Source organism: Neopsephotus bourkii, unplaced genomic scaffold (assembly GCF_033783945.1).
Source record: "Neopsephotus bourkii isolate Nb327-2 ecotype Australia unplaced genomic scaffold, CSIRO-AGI_Nbou_v1 NB_1350, whole genome shotgun sequence".
NCBI classification, from domain to species: domain Eukaryota; kingdom Metazoa; phylum Chordata; class Aves; order Psittaciformes; family Psittacidae; genus Neopsephotus; species Neopsephotus bourkii.
This window is the reverse complement of record NW_026901829.1, coordinates 5272869-5299245: the sequence shown is the minus strand read 5'-3', so window position 1 is coordinate 5299245 and position 26377 is coordinate 5272869. Positions and strand designations below refer to the sequence as shown.

The window sequence follows — 26377 nt, the reverse complement described above, 5'->3', positions numbered from 1 at the left end:
TAAGTACTCTTTCAAGTCTAGTACTATGATTACCCAACTCATTCAATAAATGACCACCATTCTGGGCATTTTCTTTTCAAGCTATTTTTCCTGATAGTTTTATGGAAGAAAATTTTCCTTCTGAGAGTTTAGCAGTTGTAGTGTAAATGGAGAAAATGAAGTGACAATGTGAGAGTAGGTCGTGGGGTCAGAGATTCACCTTCCAATTAGCTCTTGTCTCCTATGTCGTGTCAGTATGTTCCTAGCGCAGTTGTGCAGCTTTTCCTGTCTCTGTATATCTGGCATATAGATATTGTATCAAAGTAACTATGTCTAAATGCTGAATGTAAGTAGTATCTGGAGGAGGGCAGGGAAAGAGATGGGGCTACAGACTAGACCTTTGGAGTCAAAAATCTCCATGAAACAGTACATGCTTATACTTCCTTACAATTGAGAAAAAATTCAATATTAATTCTACAGGTTAGGCTCATAACTATTTGTTAAACTATGCTCATTGCCTATTAATATGGTTTCTGCTAGCAGTTGATCCTCTTAACACTTAGTCTGTATTGAATGCAGTTCCAGGCATGATATTATAAGATTAGAATTTCAACCTTCATTAAAAATGAAAGTATATTCTACGTGCAAAGACTAAAGAAAGACTGAGGTAAAAAGATGAATCAGACTATTTATCTGAACTTTTAACCCCTTTGCCATCCCAGAATAGAAGAGGAGGAAAGCAAAATCTAAGATGAGTAAGGCCATGAGACATAGAAGTGAATCAGGATTTATATTTAAGGATCTCTGGATTTGGTCCAGCTGTACACTGCTATGTGCAAAATAAACATTAATATTTAAAGAAAATATTGACTTGAAGAATCAAGTGTATCTCTAAAAAAAACATTTAAAATATCAGAAAGGAAAAATGCTTTGCTACTTAATACCATCTCTCTGCATACTGATATTTCACATAAACTATGACTAAGCTACAGCTGGGCAAATCTAGGAATATCTGTGCTCACCTTAGGCTCTGAAAGCCATTGCGATAATCTGCCAAGCTCACCTGGCTAGCCAAAGCCTAAGCCTGCCACAGAGAAAAAACAGAGCATAAGAAGGCTTCTAAAAGTTGTGGTTGTGATGTGAAGTAATAAATTTGCAGTAGCAAGAAATGAAAAAGACTGGTTCTTTTCACATTCTACATGTTAGGTATAAACCAATTTAAATGCTTAAGCAATGAAAAAAGGAAGATGTCAACCATATGGTATTTTCAAGAGTTCATCACCACAAGTCAGGTGATTAAAAGGTGATTAACCTTTTAAAAAAATCACAGAAGTTCCTCAGCATTTACCAGTAAAGGCCAGCACCTTTCAGTGTGAAACCTTAGACAGGCTGCAATTCTTCAATTGTTTTGAAAGGTTTAAAGTGTCTGGAATTCAGGCTGTAGTAGGTCTGGATTATTTGAGTGAACAGGTATAGTTTTCTTGCCATACAACATGGTATGGTTGCAAATCATGTCTAAATTCTGAAAGAAAAGTTTTTCTATCGTTGGTAAGAATAATTTCTTAAGAAGGGCAACAGGAATAAAGATACTGGCATTGTGAGTACAATTACATTTTAACTAGTAGTAAATTAAAAGAAAGGGTAGTTTGATTCTGCTGAAAACTGGAAAAGCAGAAAAATGGAACAAAACACAACACAACATGTCATTCTGGCAGAATTTTAAGAGGAAACTATTCAGTAAAATGATAATTATTTGTAAAATTTATCATACCAGCAGACTTTGCTTAATACTATCTCCAAGCTAGAACTAGTATTTAGTTTTCCTGACAGAACCATTGTGAAAGCATGCTATGCCCCAGCATTAGTACTTACAGTCAAAGACAGAAGGAGATCTGTCTGTATTGAAATGCACAAAAAAGTTTTATGGGCTTTAATATGGAAACTATCAATCATTAGGGCTTCCTAATCTACCAAAGTGAAGCAACAAAGGTAGTAAAACTGGAAAGAAAGCTGCATTTGACATTTTATATCTGTAATTATTGTGGTGGCTTTATCCTCCATCTCCCTGGTTGCTTTTCATTTCCAGCTTATTCTAGCTTAAGTGCAAAACTTGTAGCAGTGAACTACATTAGTTATTTGCAGGTTTTTATTTTTTAAAAAGTCTATTTAGATGCAAATGCTAATAATGTAAGCCTTTCAGAATGCTGAATATTATGAATTACACTCCTGTAAGCAGTGCCTACCATAATGGAGCCTGACAGCCCTACCCCACATAAATGCTACACTACAATGTAAGGATACATACTCATTTCATGTCATTATACAGAATGTCTATATATAGCTCATGCTTTTCATAATAACTTCCCATAATTCTTTATTCATCACATACTCACTAAATATACCCTGACTTAGTTTTTCACAATTCCAATACTTTTTTTAAGTATTCATCAAGCTTTCTGAAGAGCTGAAGAAATGTTGCACCATGGCAATAGTAGAAAATAGTAAGCTGTTTGAAAACTGCATCAGTAACATTTCTGTTATAGTTGTATTAAAAAGCAAAAAAAAAAAAAAAAATACAGCCTGCATGGAGTTATTTGCTCTTTCTTGAATTTCCAGGGCTCTCGTGTGAGAATCTGCTGAAGTACAATACATAACCAAAATATTGTGTTCTTTTCCAATTAATAATGAAAAAACTTTTTATTAACATTAATTATTAGAATAATTATCATGGAGTACTATGCACTGCAATGTTCTGGGATACTGTTTTTCAAATCTAAGAGAAATATTATCAGATACAATATGTGCTGAGATGCTCTTGTAAGTACATACAGTTTTATGAAAAACCAGTGCACAGCAAAACCCATAACCTGAGTTTCTCTGTTTTCATTGGCATTATTGTTCAATTTTATCATTTTTTCCTGCCCTGAGAAGTAAGAAACCAGAGAGGTACAAGTGGGGTTTTTCCTTCCCATTCCTATCCTGATTTTAAGACTGACTTCTAGTGGCAAGTATTCTGTCTTCCAGATTGAGAAATTGAGAAATTATCCTGGCAGATTTCACACTGTATTTATACTGCTTTTCCCTTCCAGTGAAGCGTCACACATAACAAATCCTAGAGATGATACTCCGGAGACAAGTACTCAGCACTGTTGATCACTCTTCAAAGACAAAAAAATAGTACAGTATACATGGTAAAAGTGTGTGCTAGTAATCCATGCTTTAGAGGTAATGGGAAAAATTTTACATGCTGTTCACAACTAAGAATTCTCTTAATAAACAATTATTCTTTATAATTCCTGACAAAACCAAAGAAAATAATCACCCTATTGAGGAAAACTGTAAAAATTAAAACACCAGGCTGAGTAAGAAAGCCTCCCTATGACTGGATGTGCACATTTCAGCGAAGTACCACCAAAAGTCCTCCTAGCAGGGCTCCAAAGAGATTATTTCATTATAAAAAAAAATAAAATAATCAAAAGTTACAGCTGAAACATTGAAGAGCATAAAAAATATACAAGTTCCATTTATTTTTTTTTAAATATACGAGACTTTGTTTCTATCTGTCCCCATCAATAAGAATCAGCCAGTCTGGCAGTATGGTACGACCTTAAAGTTACATGATGAAAATAGTCTATAACAACGCATCACAAAGGGTGTATACCTTTCAATATGGCTGTACCTTTGGTACAAACTGCATTATTACTCCATAGATGTCATTAAAACTGGAACAATTTGCGTTGTCTATGTAGATACAAATGTTGGGAGACCTCAAAGCTTGCTCAACAAGCATTAGTCCATTCCACAAGAAAATATACCTGAAAGGAATACTAAGAAACTCTCATTTGCTCTCAGTGAACAATTTTTTCTGTCAAAGAACAAACATACAATCATATTTTTATATTTCCCTAAACAACTATAGATGAACCTAAAAATATTCAGAAATTCTGTAACAGTTGTTTGTAGAATATGTCAGAACTTAAATTTAAACCTAGTGTTCATGGTCAAACTCTGCTTTTAAATAACTAAGAGTGCAAATGAAGACAGAAGTATTTGAGTCTTTTGACATCCTTAGTTTATCAAGAAAATACCAGGGAGAAAAGGGAAAAAAACACTTTCCAAATTCTTTCTTATTTTTACTGCCTGCAAACCATATGTCTCCAGTGAAGTAATGAAAATCCAGTTATAAATGTAGGATGTAGTAGAATCATAGAATCACAGAATCATAGAATGGTTAGGGTTGGAAAGGACCTTAAGATCATCAAGTTCCAACCCCCCTGACACGGGCAGGGACACCTCGCTCTAAACCATATCACCCAAGGCCTCATCCAACCTGGCCTTGAACACTGCCAGGGATGGAGCATTCACAACCTCCTTGGGCAACCTATTCCAGTGCCTCACCAAAGTAAGGGCAAAGGAAAAAAGTTACTAATTTATTTTTTCCCATATCAGAAGGCCTTACAATTAAAACCAAAGAAGAATCATATTCAGAGGGAAATGGTTTATTTTACTTTACAGGGCAAATCAACTTTCAGAGAATTAAAATTAACTGCCAAGATTCCATTGAAATAAAATAAATAGAGAAAAGTGGCTCTGAACTTAATTTTGATTAAAATAGAAAAAATACTTAAAGAAAAGGGAACAGCTTCAAACTTACCAGCTTGACCAAGTGTATACTCTTGATATCTTGTTCCCATTCTGTTTGTGGCTGTACAATTGTACCGTCCAAAATCACTGTCAGATGTGGGAGCAATCTTTAAAATGAATATGGTTTGTAAATATTGGTTTCTAATTAAACATCAAAGTTAAAAAAAAAATCAGAATGGAAAATGGGGACATTGCTCAACTTTATAATTTTAATTTTAAACAAAAAAAATCTAATAAACTTCATATTTTTTTTTACACATGCTATTTGCACAAACTGATATTTTGACTCTGAAGGTCTGAAAATTGTCGATTCCTATATCTGCTGCAAGAATAATATTTTACTTTTATTGTTTGCAGGATTCACAATAAAGTGAAATACAATGCCTCACTGGAATCTAGCTTACCTGACCAACTCTTCAGGTGACAGTAGAATGGGAGCCACAGACTGTGAAGTATATTTTATGTTATCAAGCTTTGCTTAACAACATAGGGGTAAACAAAACCCTAAAGATGACCTTCAAACAAGAGTAAGACTGTATTTCTTAGAATATATATCCTCTACTACAGAATCAAGGTTACTTGCTTGGACTTTAGGAAAAAATGTTGGATTTTTTTTCAGTGCACTGTAAGCCTCTTGCTTGGGATCTGAATTAGGTCCCCCAGTCAGCTTAGCTTTATAGCTTCTCAGGCTTTTTTCCCACTGCAACTGAGAAGCTTATGCTTGGACATAAGCCTGAAACTAGACAGAAATGAAGAAAACTAACTTGTTCCACGTCTGTGTAGGAAGTATGTCATCCCTGTAACAGGTGAGACTGGGGCTGGAGACACCAGTTACACTTTGTTGTGAATTAATTAAGGACCATGATTTGCTCTACAGTATTTCTGAGTCATTCCAAATTTAGCCAAGTCAATAAAGTAAATTGATAATTAAGATGCACTGTCTTCTACCCTTCTCATTCTTACAGGCACCTTTAAGATACCAGCAGCTTATGCCTCTATGAAGAAACAGCTGTTACAGCCAATTGCCGTTCCTTACCACTTTACCCTTCTGCTTTGTTCTTGGCTGAAGTCACATAAATCCTTTTGTCTATACATGTCACCACGTTTCCCTTTTACATTTCCATTTCACGTTTCCCTTTTAAGCCTTACCTCTAGAATCAGCTTTCTTCCTGTACTGTAGGTCTTCAGATGTGTTGTATTTTTTACCGGTAAAACTAATTTTCCTCTTCTCCACTGAACTGAGGCAGACGGATTTGCTAGCACCTCACAGCTTATATTGATGGGATTGCCTTCCCAAGAGTAATACATAGTTTGATTTGACACAAATGTTGGAGCATCTGGAAAAAGTAATACAGGAATACATTAAGTGTTTTAGTAAAACAAGCTATATACCTTTATCCAAGGTATATTCACATAAAAATTTCAATTGATTGCTTTGTTAGTTTATTACTGACCATGGAAACATCAGTACTCAATCTTGAGTTTCCTGAGCCTTTGTTAGCTTTCTCTTCTCCTGAAACCCCTTCAGCTGAAATTCTCAGGAAGACAATACCTGCTAATTATGTTTATCAGGTATTTAGCATTTAGAAAGACATTATCTCAGAAATTACAAAGAATGTTTCTTCCTGAAGATGAGGAGCTCTTCAGCCAGATACTGTATCACAAAGGGAGGTGACCTCTGAAATTTATAATCTGTTAATTTGCTGATTTTACAGTTTCTTCTTTTGTTATGGAGAAATTCTATGGAGAATATTTTATTACATTCAGTCTCCAAATTTTCGCAGATGTGTAAGAGCTTCAACCCCTTATCACTGGAACTCTTATAGTTTATGAAATCTTTCTGAAGAGAGAAGTTTAGTTGTGTGAATAAACCTAGAAGAAAATAAGTAACAGAATACCTAAAATGTTGCAATATATTCTATGTATGTCAGAAAAAAGTATTGTATCAGTACTTACTTAGGATAATCTTTACACCAGTTTCTTATGAAATCAGAAAGCTACAGACAAATAAAAACATGGTGCGTCTTCCTTAACAATAAATGCCTATAAATGGCTATGTTAAATATTAAGTGCAAACACTGAGTATGACACAGAGGAAATTGCTGGCATACAAACTAACTATGACTTTCAGACCACAATACCACCAGGAAAAGAATTATCTCTTCTAATCACTCTTTCTCTAAAGTGCAGGAGCAGTTTAACAGTCTCTAGAAAATGAGAGGCAGCAGAACTTTCCCTGTTCTTCTGTTTATGTCCTGGGTAAACCACATTTTTAGTTTATTCAATATTTGCAAATTTTTGTTATTATTATTTTAATCTCACTTTTATTGTATTTAAAAAGTATTAAGAAAGTATTCCTTACATTACTGCAAGTCAGGGAAACTCTCTAGCACTTCAATACCAAAACGAAATTATCAATTACAGCTGGTGTCATGGTATCTCTTTTAATATTTAAAATGCATCTATTTATATTTTTGTTTTGATAAATAGCTCCTAAATATTTTTATATGCGTGTCTGAAAATTCTATTCTAATCTTCTCAAAATATTTTTTAGTAGAAAATTACTAGTAGGTGTAACAGAGACCAGAACTGAGCACATTTGACTATGCAATAAATTTTAGCTTTAGGAATGGTTTAAAATGCCTCTCTTTTTTTTTTTTCTTTTTTCTACAAAATTTTGCATTTTCTTGTATGCTTTTCGTTACTAAAAGTAGTATATTATGCTTAAGTGGTTACAGAACTACTGTTAGTATAAGTACAGAAACACACAATATGTATGGGTATGAAAAAATAACAAACCTTAAAACCAAGGCTTTGAAAACACAAGGCTGACTATTTTATATGTCTACAAATCTGATTCCTCCAGTTGTCTAGAATATCTAAGAAACAACTAAGTTAATAAACAGAACATTTATTGAGAAAGTCTATCAACTGAAAATGAAGTATAACCAAGTAGAAATGAGAAGATGGACCTTGTAATATATTAATGTATGTTAAGGATACTTAAACAGAATATATTTACAGTACAAAAGGAGAAAAAAGCTCCCATCACGATCAATAAAAAAGTTAAAACCATTAAAAAATAAAAAAATGTGCTCTGCTTAGCTTCTAGATAACTCAGGATTAATTTATGCCTGACAAAAAAAAAAAAAAAAGAAAAATCAATCAATGAACTGTTCTTTTTAAGCTTTTGCACACAGTGTTCTACCAGTTAAGACAACATACTGGACTTTTAAATAGTTATATACAGAATAAGAAGATTGAATACAATCCAGTGTTTTAAAAAAAAGCAACCTGATGACATTTATTATATCTGAACCTCATGGCACTCTACTAAAAAACCTGAAAACCTTCAGAAAAGTACTAAAGTTACTGTTCATATTAGTTAGTATAGGCACACAATGAATCATAGTATCATAGAGTGGTTTGGGTTGGAAGGGTCCTTAAAGATCATCCAGTTCCAACCCTCCTGCCATGGGCAGGGACACCTTCCAATTGACTAGGTTGCTCAAAGCCCCATACAGCCTGGCTTTGAATGCTTTCAGGGATGGGGCAACCACAGCTTCTCTGGGGAATCTGTTTCAGTGCCTCAGCAACCTCACAGTAAATAGTTTCTTCCTAATATCTGGTGTAAAAATACCTTCTTTCAGTTTAAAGCCACTACCCCTGGTCCTATCACCCTTGTAAAAAGCCCCTCTCCAGCTTTCTTTATAGGCCCCCTCTAGGTATTGGAAGGCTCCTGTAAGGTCTCCCTGAAGCCTTCTCCAGGCTGAACCCAAAACCTCTCAGTCTTTCTTCATGGAAGAGATATTCGAGATCTCTGATCATCTCTGTAGCCTTCCTCTGGATCTGCTCTAACAGGTTCATGTCTTTCTTGTGCTGGGCAGTGCAGAGCTGGACACAGTATTCCAGCTGGCATCTCACTAAAGGTGAGTAAAGGGGGAGAATCACCTCCTGTGACCTGCTGGTCATGCTTCTTTTTATTCAGCCCAGAATAAGGTAAAGCTTGTAAGTACTGCTATAAGCTTGAACTGTGAAAGATTATTATTTTTGGACACATAAGGCAATACAAATGAAAAAGATGCCTAGAAGGAACAAAGACAACATCATAAAGGTACAAAATGAAACAAAACTAAATGAGTAGGATAGTGTAAGCAATTATAACTTTACAATGACATTTTAGAGTAGTTAACATTGTGGCACCAATACCAGCTAAACTCAAGCTGATCATTTTCCCAAACAAGAAAAAACTGGCAGGTCAGCACTCCAATTAGAAGTAGTTCTGGAAACCTGCACAAGAAGACTATGAAAGAGAAGCAAACTCTGGCCTGAAATCTGTCTTTAATATTTAGATATCCTTGTTAGGCATAATATCTGAGAACAGTGATTCTAGAACAGGCTAATACATCATCTGTCTCATACAGAAGTTAATTCAGTTAACAACTTCAAAGATCCTCCTCTGGGGTATGTTTGACATTATATACAAAATTGGATATGGCAAATTACCTGATTCAGCACATGTGTCCAGACAACTATGGAAAAAACCCCAGCGTACAGAATCAGATTTGCACTTCTTGATTTAAGGATGCAGGTTTTCAAACTTTTGGCTATTTCTTCCTCAAATAATTTTGTTTTCCTGGATTGCACAATGAAGACATATGACTTAGACTCTCAGGTCTGAGATGCTGGGATGTTTCGTGTAGCATATTACTGGAAGGCTCTCTCTTAGATAGTTAATACTGGAATAAGCTTCCTATCATCAAGGACTTTAATAAACCACATCATCTACCAAATTTAGTACTTTCCTTGACATCAATGCTGTAAAAGTACCTTAATTTTTTGTAAGTCTGCCACAATTTGGTTAATAGCCATCCATCTTTCTCTTGTATATTTTCCCCTCATACCTGTTTTGCAGTAGTTAATGTTTTATATTTTGGGATGAACAGCTTTTCCTTGCAGATAAAGTAGAAGAAACTCTCCAGACAGGGAGTTTGGAACCAGATAATGTTAAGGTCCTTTCCAACCCTAACCATTCTATGAATCTATGATTTTTACACACAGTGCTATCCAGAAAACATCAACAAAAAAATCTCTAAGAAACATTAAGAAACAGACAAAAAAACCAAACATAATTGTTTAAATTACCTTGTATATCCAACTCAGTTTCCAGCATGCTGCAACCCTAATATACCTATAACTTATATCCCTCAGATCTCCAGTACAGTGTACTCAAACTCACCAGGTATTTCCCTCCTTACATTAGCCCTGTGCTTCTTCCAATGTGTTCAACAACTGTAGCTCAGAGGCAGGCTCTGTGATGTGAGGGACCTGGCCTCAGGTAACTACAACCAAAGCTACATGCCTCAGGTTTACTCTAAATATACTAATATATAAGTATTCTGCAGTTAAGGGAAGTTAACTGAGGAAAAAAAGCGTTAAGATTATAAATTCAATTTAAGGTATTTTATTTTGTTCAAATTTCAAAATTTCAGAATCACACTTATCATATCACCTGATGATTGTCTTCATAACTCTTAGGTATATTGCTTGTGTTCTGCTGGATCTGTCTTGGAGCTACAGGACAAAAGCTATGCTGCCTTTTTTTCATTCACAGGTCATCACTGTATAACACTTAACAATGACTTGCAAAATTCTGTTGAATTTTGGAAGTACAAAAATCAGTTTTAAATTTACACATCAATTATCAATTTAAACATCTAACATTTTTAGCTTGTAAGACCAACTCAAAAAGTAGAACCATCTTCAAGGAAAATTTAGAAAATTCTTTTTTGCCTTTTTTTGTATCTTTATTTTTCAGAATTGCATTATGTGCAAAATTATGTCAGTAAGAAAGGATGCTGAGACATACACACCTATTAATAGAATGAGTAAATAATCAGAAGATAAACAGAATAAAAGCTAAATATTGTATACATTCCAAATTGCATTCTTCTATTAAAATAAAAATAGCCAACATGCTATTAAAAATCCACTTTAAATGACATTAAGCTCATTGCAAGGTCAACAAAAACACGCAGTATAGAGCTCTATTAGGTAAAAATTTAGAGAAATTCCTAACATGACTATCACATTTTAACAAGTCATGAAGTTGACATAAGTTTTTATGGTGGAATTTCTGTTCTAAAAGTATTTTTACACCCTCTTGGCCTAAAAAGTAGGTAGATTTACTATACAGATGAGCAAAGTATCACTTTAGCCACTTTGCCACACTTGCTGTTGTGACATCAGAAAAAGACATATGCATTCATCTCTGCCTCAGTACAGTGTTTTGATTAAATGTTTTTTGCAAAGTGACTGTGCAATAAACCTCATCTTTTTATCAGCATTCAACATTCTTATCCCCTTTAAGTTATAGCAATGGCATACCAAATTTTCTTCTATGCAAGTGCACAAGTAACCAAACAAAAATTGGAACTCTTACAAGTGACACTCATGAGCTCCAAAGTCATGTCAAAACTATCACATGCATTTCATGATGCTGAAGACTGACCTTTTCCGCATTTGCTTTCTCATTTTAACCTATAAATTTGACAGAAGAAATTTCACTAAACCCATTAGTATTGTGGTAGAAAACATGCATAATTTTCCAGAATATTTCAACATTTTGTTTCTCTTGATTGCTTTTCCTCTCATTTGTCTATTTCTTAGGCCATATGATTGTGTTTATAAGTTTTGTTTCCTGGCTGTTAAAGTTAGGGCTGGGCTCTCATGATTAATAGCTGAAGGGAGGGTAAAAAGGTGGAGCCAGGCTCTTTTCAGTTGTGTCCAGTGACAGGATAAGAGGCAATCACTTCCAATCTCACCATCCTGTGATTCTGTGACTAGTGATGGTATGTTGCTAAACTGATTTCTTTCAACAGAAATCAAATCCAAAGTATGAACTGCCTGCACTTATTACAGTTTATGATAGCAGCAGGTAGCTGCAACGTTTGTGACATTTGTTACGCTGGTGACATCCTGCGCACAGTAGTAGTATTTCCACTGATTCAAAGCCTTGCTTCCTTCAAGGTAAATGGAATTAGTACCTCTACTTGTTCAACCTGCTTTTAAATTATTCTGTATATTTTTGTAAAGATATAAAATCAAACAGCAGGAATCCAAGGCATCTGCCTTAACTGCAGTGTAACTGCCATACAGCAAACTAACATAAAATGAAAAGCCAGAAGACTAATTAACTCAGGAAAAAAGTTAAATATTTTAACAGTAATGAGGTTCATTTCAAATTGTGGTGGGGAAAAAAAGGGAAAAAATACTTTCTCTGGTGAGCAATGCAGTAGCATAATGAACACTGCACAGGTTTCTTTACAGGTAAAGACAATGTTGCACAGGCTATATACAATATTTTTTTTGGTTCCATCAAAAGTACCATCTGAATGCTGGCACTTAACTAGTAAGAAACATAACTTAAAAATTCAGGTTTGCATGAAAACCAGAGGTAAGAGAAATTCACTTTTGTAAGACATTTTAAAATTATTAAATTGTGTTTTTTTAGAAATTGCTTTCTAAGAAATATTCTCTGTCAACCACTTGTGGTACGAAAAAATGCACCACATTACTGAATGTAACGTATTTGTCACAGTTCTAAAACACTAGTCTTTGTGTACAGTGTGGAATTAGGCATTTTTTGGACATTCTGCGTTACCAATAATGAAATTGGGGAGTATTAACTGAAACAGAGTGATATGAAAACTGGTAATTACAGTTATGTAAGACTGCAAGTTAGGATGTTTCCCAGGTAGTATACAGAAAAGCAGACTTCCAAAGAATATGTCTTAATATGTTTTCTCCAGTAACAGAAGCATTCTCTAAAAGAATTTGTACTTGGTGATAAAGAGAAATCAGAGAGATCAGCATCTTGCACAACAATGTGCACCTACAAGTACAAAATAAGTGCTGCAAATACTTTGAACAAAATGAAGATATAACTGTCAGGGCAAGTAGAGAACCACTTTTAAGGACCACAGAGTGCTTGCCGTTACTGGCTTGTTTAAATCCTTTCCAATTTATTAATGCCATCAGTGCATCCTAACAGCATAAATAGTATGAAGAATGATGTCAAAATAATATTCTTTTCATTCTCTAATACTAATCAAAGCAGTGAATTATTTGTAGAACCCAATAAGTAATGTGTTCTCACATAAGAATTTTTCTTCTTTTAGTCAGGTCTGTATTATGCGTTGTAAGAGTCCTTTATAATCCTAACATATATTTTTCAAAATAATTACATCTCAGCTAAAAAGACAAAAATGCCATATAGAAATGAAAATATATGCATAGGAAATGTCCAACTTTAAAAATAGACTGATACTGTTACATGTACAAGTCAAGTTATTATTCACCTGGATTTATACATTTCACTTCCTTGTGTCCTTCTGAAAACCTCATGTTAAAGTATGTCCTGCTTCGTCTACTATCTATTTTTATCATGGTTTTTATCACTATAGACACATCTTTATTACCACTACCTAGTATATGTCATATATGCCATCACACAGTAACTTCTCTATAAGTTAGTTATTAGTAGTAATAATAACTATTATTATCCAACACACACTACACTTCGTACGTATAATCAAATTTCACAGTTAATGAAGTCCATGAAGCAATACTTTTAATGATATATTTCTTTTTCATGTTTTTTTTTTTAATATACTTAATATTAGGAAAACTAAACATAACTGTCCGTAAAGATGACTTTGTAGGATGAAGGCCTTACAAATGCCTCTGGGTTCCCTATAATTCCTGTCTGCCTACCATTTACTTCAGATAAAAGGTAGGGTTAACTGTGCCTATTTGGTATCAAACCTGATAATCTCTTCCTCTCCAAAAAACCTGATCTTATCATCAAGACCAACCCTATCAGAGAACAAGGATAAGGTACAGAAAGTCTCTGCAATCCTACTGTCGGTTTATGTCTGATAGGGGTCACTAAGTAAGAGGATGAGGCAGTGACACCAGAGCACTCTTAGTCTCCATTAGGCTTGTTTAACTGCACTGACATTTAAGGATGTGATGGGAGTGTGCTCCTCTCCTGGCTTACACAAACTCTCAAATATTTTGAAGTATAAAAAGAGAACTGTTGTAGTTTTTTCATTAACTTACAGGATAGCATAGGTGCATTGATCAGTCCTATCTAGGAGCTATGGAACAATACAAAAAATAATGTCTTGCTTATTTATTTCTATTTTAATTCTAAAACAGTTATTGAGGCTTATACTGTAATATTATGAAAAATAATAAAAATTCTGCTAAAACTGCTCACTAGTTATTACACAAAGAGGCAGCCATACCAGAAAATATTCTTCTCAAAACTGAAAAAGAACTGTTAGCACTGATGACAACACAGCATTATATGGAAATGGTGATAACGAGGTACTAACACAGTCTTTGCAGAAAAGTTTATGACAGATACTAGGCTGATGAGAGATGCTGCTGCAAGGAAGACACTTCCTCTTGGGGACACTAAAAAACCAGAAGTCTTCATCATTAGACAAGTGTTTTCTTTCTTAAGCAAGACAAAAAGGCTATGCCTGCAGTTCATACACCAGTGCAAAATTATTTCCAAGGGAAGAAAAAAAACCCTCTGACTGATTAATCAGAATATTACATCACACCCAAAATATTTCTGCTGCATTATAATACATCAATAAATGCAACATATTTTGTTATACTGTAAAAATAATCATTACAGTGAGATATAATATACCTATGTTTTAAAAATTAAGTATTTTCAGAAGATTTCTGAACTCTAGAAAGTTTTATGTTGTATTAAGAAGTATGTCTAAACAATATGCTATTCCATTTTCTCAAGCACTATACTTGATTGTCTCCACACATATTCAAGATTAAGTCTGCAATAACATAATGAGAATATGTTACTTTTAAATTCTTAGCAACTGTTCTAAAACTTTCACTTTGAAATGTGTCTTAAGGCTATAATGAGGTATCAAGGATTTTATCGTGCCCTTTAGTAAGAATTCTGTGCTATTAATAAATTCTTAAACTCCAGTCACCCATGTTTCATAAAATGTGGTCCATACTCTCCTGAATACAAAAATTATTAATATTTGATTTCAAGGCATAACAACCATAAAACCTTATAATATATACGTTACATGTTACATGTAATATGTATTTTATATATTATACAATCTATAAAATATTTCATATCACTGTGTAGAATAGGACAGGATTTTATAGCAATTTTACAGAAACTTCACTAAACTTGCATTTTTATCTAGTAAAATATTTTCTTTAATATATATACATATAGATAGTTATCAGTGCAACAGTGAACCTAAGGATACCAATAGAGTACATTAGTACATTCTCAAAAGAGTAATAATATTTTGCAAAGTTTCAAATCCTTTCATAGGTCTATTTTTTGAAGAGTAGCTATGTAAAGCTATTAATAGTGTATTTATTTTTTTGGTCTTATGGGTTGGGAAATCTCACCATTCCTAACATCCAATTACAACTTTGACCATTTCTCATTTTCCTTGCAGATTCATTTCCTGTGTCATAATGCATTACCTGTCACTCAAAAAGATGGAACATGCAACTGTACACTAAAGCCACTTTCAGAACTCCTTAGGAAATCACTCAGCTGTTTACAACTGCTGCTTATCTTTCTGTGCCACAGATACTATTCCAACATCTACCCTCCCACTGGAAAGACATTTTCTGTCCAGAGTCTGAATCTCAAACAGGCCCACTCAAGCCATATTGGAAATGTAGAACAAATTTATTTAGAAAATCTCTAGCGAAACAGAACAACAATGAAATACAAGGATTTTTTTTGCCTTTCTGACTTTTTTAAGAGCTTCGCTTCCTGAATTAGAAGAACAGTTTGAAGAGATAATTTTCCAATGAATTTTTATGTATTTCAAATATGTAGTCTCTGATTGCCTTCTGAAGACCCAGACTCTTCTCTAAGCAAAATATAATAGCCTTTTCTCCTGGATAAAATTCAAAGGCTTTGAATAAAAACAATCTCTATAAGGGATTGTCTCAATCTTTATAAATCCAGGAGGGTTTATAAGAGGAGCTAGAGACTTGATGGGGATTAGTAACTTAGAGAACTAGAAAAAAAAAAACAGAAGACTGTTGAATTTTATAAGGTTAAACTCAAGCCTGAGCTGTTGATCAAATCAGTCCTTAACTTATTACACAGCAGTCTCCATTAGCCCAAAGAACTGGTTATTAAACTTAGTGGCTTGTACTACTGGAATATGATTTCAGATTAAATCCTTTCCTGCTTAAATCACCAATAAGGGTCTTGTCAACTTCAGAAAATACAGGATTTCTCCACAGAATTCAGCATCACTAACTACAAAAAAGACATGATTTCTTAAATTATATAAACTTATACATGAACTACCAGGAAAAAAACTGACTTTCCATTAAGAATGTACTTCTTTTTTTTTTTTATTTTTTTAACCAAATTTAAAGAGAAAAAAATATATTAGAACTTACATTCAATATCAAGGTACATGCTCTTCTGGTGCCCACCAATTCTACTTGCAGCTTCACAGTCATATCTCCCTGAATCTGACAACTTCACATCTTTAATATGCAGGGATGATTTTCCTTGCTGCCCTTTGACTTCTATACGGCCATCTGGGCTCTGTTTACATCGATTTAGGAAAAAGAAAGGTTTATATATATATATATGTATATTTATGTATACTTTACATATTAAACACCATTGACAACTATGAATGAAAGCATCTCTCCACCTATGGTGAAGTTATTACAGAGAGCTAAGCAACTTCTAAATTATCCAAATTAAAAAAAAGAAAAACCAGAAAAATATGTTCTGTTTCTAGGCATGATAATCAAGGGAGTAAGTACATGCTTAAAGGAACATTGTCAAGATAAACCACAAGAAGTATCCATTTACTGGATAGTGAACTGCAGATTCTAGTCATGAAAATGCATACAGTTAAAATCACAGTATCTTAGATTACAGTTAGCATTAATTCTCTTGTCCTTAAAAATGTAACTGTGAAACTGAATAGGATACCCCCTCAAACAATGATCAAAACACAAATCCAATCATAGATTTATTTTCACTATTCACATTTTCATGTCAGAAGATCACATTTTTTAACAATTCTTAAAAAAAAAAAAATTATCATAAATGCAGCTGGAATTTCTGGATTTCCGTAACACTGCATGGAAAGAGGGAAGAGAATAAAATGAATGCTGGATTCTGATCTTCTAGAACATAAATTTTATATTTAGCAACTTCATAAAAATCCTCATCCCTAACACCTCCCCACCCCCTCCCCAAAACCTATTTGAATTCCGAAAGTATGAAAATACTAGGGAAAATTAAATAAAATAATAAAAAACAAATGCTTGGCTTGACATTTCAACCTTTGTGGAGTACTTTACCTGAAAAAAAACAGGCTCTACCCTTTACTTGTTTTGTAGCTTTGGGAAAACTTGCTTTACTTCTTTGTTTTACTTTTTTTTTTTGAGGTAAAAAAAAAAAGGCTGATAAAAATACTGATATTTACCTACCTTCTTTATTGAGGAAGATGGAAAAAGGAGGGAAAACCAGTAACTATTTCATTGTATCACATCTAAACTTGAAACATACTTTAATGTCAAGTCCTATAAATACATATACTCAAGTTTACTGCTTTTTACACTAAATACCCATCAAGTGGCAGCTGATATTTAACTCTGTAAAATTGTTTCTTCTCTGAATACAAGAGAAACATACACAATTTAGACATTAAAATATTTTACATAAAGCAAACATATGAATCATTCTGTATATCATTATTTCTACGGAAAGAAAATTATTCTGATTCTCCTATCAGAATCCAAGAACACTGAAAACTTGTTTCTTGTGAAAGCCTCAGAACATGAGTTACTATGTTAACATAGTTAGCATAGGTTAACTAACATAAATTAGTCAGGGAATTGTAACACTAGTGCAAGCCTAAATCCCTCTGGATTGGTAAAAGTTAGTAACTAAGACCACTTAGTTAACTTTTATGTAATGTCCAATGCTGACAATTATGTTTTCATTATACCTTTAAAAAAGGAAAGAGAAAATTTATTAAGTTCCTAGGAATCATGCTACAGTACTGAATGTCATGGATTTTGAAGGGAATTCTTAGGATAATGAAAATGCAATTTCTTTAAAATGAAACATTAAATATTTTTCTTATGTACAAGGTACTAGTTTTATTTAACTATAAAACAAATACTTTGTATGACAGTTAATAAAAGTATAATTTACCTATGGGTTATTTGCTTATTTTTTAAAATATCAAGCATGTAATACAACAGTGAATCTACATTATTCCTATCTAAAATACACATTCCTACCTCAACTGTATACTTCAGTGATTTTATTTCTGATTTTACCTTGATTACAAATATTTCCCTAAGAAGTCACATTTAAAACTTGGGAAGACATATGCTGAAACAACATGTAAGTATGAATCACAGATAAAGTACTGGATAATGTATTAGTGATTCATTAACAGCTGCTTCTATAACACTAAGGTAGCCATACAGTATAATAGAGTAGTAATAGAGAACAGGTATTGTTTTTGACCTTACAATGACTTACTTTGACCTACAATAAGAAGCCAAATTCGTTCTTAGTGCCTTGTCTTTGCACAATGCAAAGTGTCTTTCTGTGATATTATACTGAATTGTAACAATACATTCACTTGAGTTCTTTCACCATGATTTTCCAAATTATATCGGAGATTGTTCAGCTAGCCCAATTTTGTTTCCAGTAATAGGTTACTAGAAGCATATATGAAAAAGACAAAAAAATAAATTAAATTTCAATGGTAATGCTTCACTCTCTGAAAAACAAGTATGTACCAGTGGAACCTTCTGTGCAGTATGGTCAACAGGATTCCTGTAAAAAGAGTTAAGTTATTTATAATCCTTACTGAAGTCACTAAAGGTATTTTTACAGAATTATAAATTTTGCAGTACTATTTTGTACTTCATAACAAAGGAAGATGGTATCCATTTAATACTAATCCCAAACACTATCATAATTCACTGTATATTTAATTATAATTAATTCCATATATTCCAACTCAGATATGAGGGTTAACTGATGTTAAAAACCAAAAGTAATTAAAAAAAGCACAAAGAACCTTAAAATTAAACAGCTTTTACAGTAACTTCTCTCTATTGTTTCTAGTTTATCTAATTATTTTCCAATACTGCTGGAAAAAAATTGGTCTCTGAATACAATGAACGATAGAATATTCTGCATAGCCACATCATCTATTCTCATCATCAAATATATGCAAAGTAGCATTTTGAGAGGGATCTACTAGGTTAAGCAAAGTCCGCAAAACCAAATAAAACATTCAACAACTGTAGACAAGAATATTTGCCCCAAATTATCATAAAAATACACATTAACTATTTCTACTTTTTCAAAATTGTCTGAAAATTATTACAACAATGTCTTTGAAATTACTTCTAAACTAATGTAAAACCTCTAATGAGATGTTTTCTACTGCAATGCTCAGAGTGTGTATTATACTGTGGCTTCTTCGTGAAGAGTTTAAGGCCTGTTCCTTTCTCCTGTTTTGCAGGTTGATTAATGTAAAATTTTATCACGTCTTCTGCAAAGATGGTGCAATACGTGATTAAAATATACTGACTGACTGATATTCTTGAACACACAAATACGTGAAAGAAAACAAGGGTGTAAATACAGACCACAAAAATTTCAGTAATAAATAATCAAACAAGTAAATAAATTAAAATGCTTTGACAATGTTGCTTATGTCTAGAGAGGGTTCCCAGAATATCACAGAATGGTTTGAGTTGGAATGGACCTTAAAAATCTAGTTCCATCCACCTGCCATGGGCAGGGATAAATGCTAGCTAGTATGATGAATTTTCACAAGTATTTAAAAAATACTAGTGTGGATGTATTACACTGTTCTGTGGTATAACTCAGTTAATAGAGATCTGGGTAAATAAATCAAGGACATATTGTGATGACACAAAAAATACAGTAACAGTTCAGTCATGCTGAAGGACAGCAAGGAACATGAGGTACACAGCAGAGACATGGGAATTGACTACAGTAAAGAGCAATGAAGAAACCGAGATAAAATCTGAACACACTGCGTTAGCCTGAAGCCATGCTCTTTATATCTTCCTGCTCTTATAAACAGCATTAACACACTAGAATAGTCAACAAAGCAGAAGCCTGCATTCATATTGATCCATAACATCAGCCTTCTTGCTTAAGTTTGAACAGCAAATTCACACTGTCAAACAGGGGCAGCTCTAACCTTGGTGTCTGCACTCACTATAGCTTTATAATCCTTGGTAAAATCTTTCTGAGGCTTATTTCCCTCCTGCACAAAGTATGGAGAGCATACGTTAGCACCATGTCTGGCACAGTAACACAACAGAAAGAGACAGTGCACGTGGAAAACAAAGTACACTGCACCTGCCCAGTAGTCCTCAGTAGAAATCCCCACCAGGAAAAAAGCATTGGAGCTGCCACTGGTGACGAATCAAAATACAGATATACCCTCTACCAATTAGCTATGTCAAGTCTGCCTGAATAATCATGGACACCTACTAAACTGGAATATTCTTTTTTTCCTTTCGAAGGTTATAATGGGACAGATGTTAAATATGTACTATGGTGTTTTCTGCTAGACTGAGTTAAGTACATGTGCTTTTTTTTTTTTTCCTTCGTATTAATAAAGAGTATAAAAAATAGACAAACCAAAAACCTTAACAACCAGAACTGTCTCTGTGGTTCAATACTCATGATCACCTATCACCATGGAGCATGAATAATCAGTGAGGTGTGAAATACATCTGTGGTCAATGCAGTTCCATACAGATACATACATATTTCTTAAGAAAGATCAGTGAGCAAGTATGTTGACAGGTGCTTAGACTGTAACTTTGGAGAAATCATTTCAATAAACAGACCACTGTGAGTGTTGAAAACGGTAAAGAAAAACAAAGTCTTTAGAAGTTACCTTTTTACAGCATTTTGAAATTCATAATAACATCTTAAGAAATCAAAATATTTTTTCATCATTAATGTTAATCAGAAAATTTCATAAAATTCATAAACAAAAGCAGGGTTTTTTTAGGGGCTTTGGTGGTGGGTTTTTCACCAGCATAAAGGTGAAAGAAAAAGTGACAAATCTTCAACAGAGACTTTTATAGTGTTTTACTCAGGTAAACAAATGGGACTTCGTTACTTTATACACATTTAAAAATTGTTACTTCATCCACATTAAAAAAGAAAAAAATATAAATTCCGTAAGTTAAGAATTTAACATTTCATGGAAAAACACCTCTTTATTTTGAATACTGATAGTGATCTATTTTTCTGCCATTGTCAAAGAAAATAAAATTCTTCTATACAGGTTTCCAAGTAAAATTATCCATAATGACAACACTGAAGTATAAAAAACAAACAAACAAACAAAGACCAAACCAACTAAATCTTTAAGAACTTTCTGCACTTGCAATATTCTTACCCAGAGTATGTAGCTTAACCCAAATAAACCCTACATTAATCATAAAATGGGAGACATCTCATCACTTGATATTAATCCTACAGATTTTGTAAAAGTAAACATATATTTTGATTTTGATAAAATCCTTGTCATGCTATATACACTATTCTACTACCTGACTTCTTTCTTGTCCTGCTCGCTTCCCAAACTCATGTGTGTTGTAGTTGTACACATGAATATTCCCTAAGCCCTGACCGGCTGATGCTGACCCAAAACAATGCTCCAGAGCTCCGAAGGCAGTACCAAAATGATCATAACCATGTATTTCAAGGGTTCCACTTGCAGAGATAATAGAGATATGATGAAACAACACCATCCACAAAGACACACGAACAGCTGCTGGCACAGAGTAACTTATTCAGGTATCATGGAATGCTCAATCTGCACATTTCCATTGCCACTGTAGTAAAAAAAGTATGATTTCTCAGAAGGAGGAAATTAGATGATTACGATGCATAGAAATTGGAATTCTTTTTCAATTTTAAAAAGCTGCACTTGGGGAGGGGTGGATGGAATTAGTTATTGAGTTTGATTTATCAACCATTTTGCCAACTCATACTGAGGAACTGTAGTGCCAAATGAGATGAAACTGCATGGCTGCCAAAACGTGCATTTTGGGCTGGCTGAAAGCAGGAGTGGAAGGTGAGAACAGATGCAGAAATTGGTGACTCACTTGTAGCTGGATTTTGGTAATATTACTTGAATGGTTAGAGCAGCTGTGACTGTGTTGATTATCTTCCCTCCTACAGAGTTTACTGTTTGGCTGACAAAGTACTCTTTCATCCCTGGAAGTCAAATTGCAAGACTACAGTCAAAAAATCCCTAAATTTAATTTGAAATCTGCACAAGTTGAAATACCTTTATTTCTTTTTCTTCTAATGTTAAAAGCTTATTTGTGATCTAAGTCCCATTACTGTCCATAGTAATTGAGCACTGCGGGTCAGTTTTGCCCTTCACATATTTACCAACTATTCTTCTGACTCATTGTGTACTTTAGAAAGAATGAAGAAACGGTGGCTTAGAACTGAGTGTGCTTTCTTCTGTAAAACTTGGTGCAATATACTCAAAAACAGTCATTGTGAGAACAAATAACTTGAGTAAAAACTGCAGGACTTTTTCAAGTTCCTCCAAAGATGCTGCTGCAGATATACATGGTAGAAGGTCCTCACACTGGGGAGCAGGGGAACAATTTGATCCTTCTTCAGGGTAAATTGTCAAAAATTGCCAACTCATTATGTTGTCTTGGTCATGTTCTGAGTACACATCACTGAATTTTCAAGGAGAAAACAAATACTGATCAACAGAATCATCTTTGGGATTTCATCAATACCATTTTTTAGAAAGCTTTCTGATCTCAGGTTGTGTTGATATCCACATGAGAGGAAAACTTCAGATCACATACTTCAGGCTGACATTTCTTCTGTGTGAGATTTAAGCAGATCAGGATTGCTCATGAAACTGTTCCTTGAAGCAGCATGAAAGATATGAACTTCTGCAACCTGACAGGCTGATGGTAAATGGTGATAAAATTCCAGAAGTCTATTAAATGCAAGTGACCAGAAATTCCTAGTCTGAAAATCTACCTTTGATGATGAGAAAGGGCTGTTAGTCACAACAGCCACCATCGTGTAGAAGCTGATGGAAGCTCCCATCTGGATTATGGATGGTATATTCACAATATTTCCCATTCTCTTCAGGTAAATGTATTCTATCCATGCACCTGTTGGAGACAGCAGAAAATTCCAGAGTATTGCTACGTGCATATGCCTTAATGTCCAGTGAATAAGAATAATGCTACAGCAGTGTCTTGGACTTCAGTGGTTTTTATAGGAGACCTTGTGATTCTTTTAGAACTGCAGCTTGTTAAACAATATATGTCAGCATGCTGCAAATTGCTGAATTTGTCAGGATTTTTTTTCAACAAGGAAGAAATTATTGAAGAACCTATTGTTTGTAGATCTATAGTGTAACACCAGGGAAGTCACAGAAAACTGATCTTGAAGAAAATATTGCTGTTCTGATTTTCTGTTCATCTGTAGACATAGAGGTTACTTCTAAAGAATTTAGACTGGAAACAGTAGCAGGTTCTATGCAGGTTGTTAATAGCATGTACAATCTCAGGAAAAATGTACTCTTGAAAGCTTCATATGACTTTTAGAAATTCTGAACTGATATTTGATTGATTCAGGCTGATTGATTTCAAACTTAAGTTGTTACACAATGAGGTGACACGGGATATCTAATACACCAAACCCACTTACCAAGCCCAGAAACAGAAAGCTGAACTTTCCTTGATTTGTTTTTTACTCACGAAAGAGTACGAAAGAAAAGTAATAAACAGAGATGACTACTTCCACTAAAGATGTAAATCATAGGAAAGAAATGGTGATGATTATTAATAGCAAAATATTAGCATTATATGAAAAAAGGTTGAAGAAGAAAACAAACATTAGTGTTGGCCACAAAAAAACCCAGTACTAACCACAAATAAGTGTTTGCAAGTATATCACAAACATTACAACAGTAATATTTACATATGTATTTTGCAATTAGAGATTCTGATACACTCATAAACACTGTATTTAATGGTTTCATGACTAAGAATTTTGCTGATCTGAATCTACTCCAACACTGTATGATTTCATAGGTGACTCAGATGGATTCAGACCAGCAAGATTCTTGGGAATAAGACCATTAAGTACAATGTTATTATTCAAGACAGACTTTACATAAAACAGTCACCATAAGTACTGATTTTACTATACAATTAAATCTTAATTTAGGGAATCAAATATTATTTTAACTTGATTCGTTGGTTAAATGAGAACGAGGCATAGGTGATTATACCCCAGCTTTGTAAATCTTTAAAATGGTTGCAAAGTGCAACTTCAGTAGAAACTGGAGAATCATCCTTTGCAAGAAGACCTGCAAGGAATGAGTAAGGGAAGACTGAATCTGTAAGTGATCTAGGACTGCTCAGGCTTAAAACACTAACTGTAACTTGCCAGAATTTATTCTTCAGTGACTACTCAATCTCTGTGCATCTGACCAAGAATAATCACTATTAAATACATGCAGCATCAGTAGCAACAATATCGTTATTCAGACTAGGAGCCTCAACCTGGTCCTGTTTCTTTTTAGGTCAATTCAAATTTGAAATAAATACCAGTTCAACTGTAGAAATAACTAGTATGGTGAAACTATACCACTGTACTACACCAAGCTGTACATAGAGTGAGTTACAAAACTGTGAAAGAAGACGGAAACAGCACTAGGATACCAGCTTTCCTTCATGTAGGGATTATAGCTCAGTACATGTGATTCTCCTATTACTAGTAAAAACTCTGCAGTGCTTCAGAGTAGGGTCTTGGGACCTGCCAAGGAGTTGCCTTGGTCTGAGGTGATTTCAGTTTGCTTTATGTTTACACTAGTCATCAAGTACTATCAGAATTTGTTCCCACTTAGCTCTATGCTAGGTAGCACGTATGGCAAAGGTCTAACAAACATTAGCTCTTAAGTGGGACTGGAGAAGGCAATTTTTTAACTTTAATAACTAACAGGTGAAAACAGGACGGGGAAAGAGAAAAAAAAGAAGAAAGAAACCAAACCAACCTCTAGCTGCAAACCCATGAAGACAAAGCATCTAAGCTGACTGCAGTACGATATGGACAAAAATAACTTCGCTGACATGGACAGTGGGATTGAGTGCGCCCTCAGCAAGTTTGCCGATGACACCAAGCTGTGTGGTTTGGTTGATACGCTGGAGGGAAGGAATGCCATCCAAAGGGACCTTGACATGCTTGTGAGGTGGGCTGGTGTCAACCTCATGAAGTTTAACCATGCCAAGTGCAAGGTCCTACACCTGGGTCGGAGCAAACCCAGACACAGCTACAGGCTGGGCAGAGAAGAGATTCAGAGCAGCCCTGCAGAGAAGGACTTGGGGGTGCTGGTTGATGAGAAAATGAACATGAGCTGGCTTCAGTGTGCGCTCACAGGCCAGAAAGCCAACTGTATCCTGGGCTGCATCAAAAGGAGCATGACCAGCAGGTCGAAGGAGGTGATCCTGCCCCTCTACTCTGCTCTTGTGAGACCTCACCTGGAGTATTGTGTACAGGTTTGGTGTCCTCAACATAAAAAGGGCATGGAACTGTTGCAACAAGTCCAGAGAAGGGCCACGAGGATGATCAGGGGACTGAAGCACCTCCCATATGAAGATAGGCTAAGAAAGTTGGGGCTGTTCAGCCTGGAGCAGAGAAGGCTGCGTGGAGACCTCATAGCAGCCTTGCAGTATCTGAAGGGGGCATATAGGGATGCTGGGGATGGACTCTTCATTAGGGACTGTAGTGATAGGACAAGGATAATGGGTTAAAACTTAAACAGGGGAAGTTTAGATTGGATATAAGGAGGACATTCTTTCTTGTTAGGGTGGTGAGGCACTGGAATGGGTTGCCCAGGGAAGTTGTGAATGCTCCATCCCTGGCAGTGTTCAAGACCAGGCTGGACGAAACCTTGGGTAACATGGTTTAGTGCGAGGTGTCCCTGCCCATGGCAGGGGGGCTGGAACTTGATGATTTTAACGTCCTTTCCAACCCTAACTATTCTATGATTCTATGATTCTATTCTGACTTCAAGTTAACCCAAGGCAGGGTTAATTTTCTGCCTCCCCCCCTCCCCACATTACTTAAAGTGTTCATATCACTGTATCTTGATTGAGAATAGTTGTTTATTTTGTTTAAACTGCTAAAATATTACTCATACTGATAACAAGTTCTTGGATAAATATGGGTTATATGCCCACAAAACTCTTCTGCAAAAATATAAAATAATCATTAAAATGACAACTACAACAAGAATTTAAAAATCCATGACACAGTTTAGCTTTAACTGCAGGAATAACTGATGCAATGAGGGTATGCAGTTATAGAACAGAGAGAAGCAAAATAGGTGATTTTTTTTTGGGGGGGGGGGGGGAAGAATCATGATTTGAGCTTTTCTTACTGGTTTGTTTATCAGTTGTATGCAGCTTGGAATCTTTTCCAGTTTTCTATAAAGCTGATACATATTTTTTATTAAAACCACTATGACCAGACAGTAGATAGGATGTTTGCCTGGAAAATGGGATGAAGTGGAACACTGCAGGGCCTTCTTTAGGGGAGGGAAAAGCACAGAAAGCC

The 26377-nt window shown here is 34.7% G+C and overlaps 1 protein-coding gene across 2 annotated transcripts in view; it reads right to left on the bottom strand.

Moving 5' to 3' along the window:
* The window catches only part of NCAM2 (neural cell adhesion molecule 2), a 280251-nt gene that overhangs the window by 53440 nt on the left and 200434 nt on the right, over positions 1–26377 (bottom strand). For both annotated transcript variants that reach the window (XM_061366718.1, XM_061366719.1), the window contains exons 9-11: positions 16120–16270; positions 5773–5960; positions 4634–4730 (exon numbers count right to left, since the gene is read on the bottom strand). In XM_061366718.1, coding sequence (XP_061222702.1) covers positions 4634–4730; positions 5773–5960; positions 16120–16270 — 436 coding nt within the window. The remainder of the gene's footprint in view (positions 1–4633; positions 4731–5772; positions 5961–16119; positions 16271–26377) is intronic.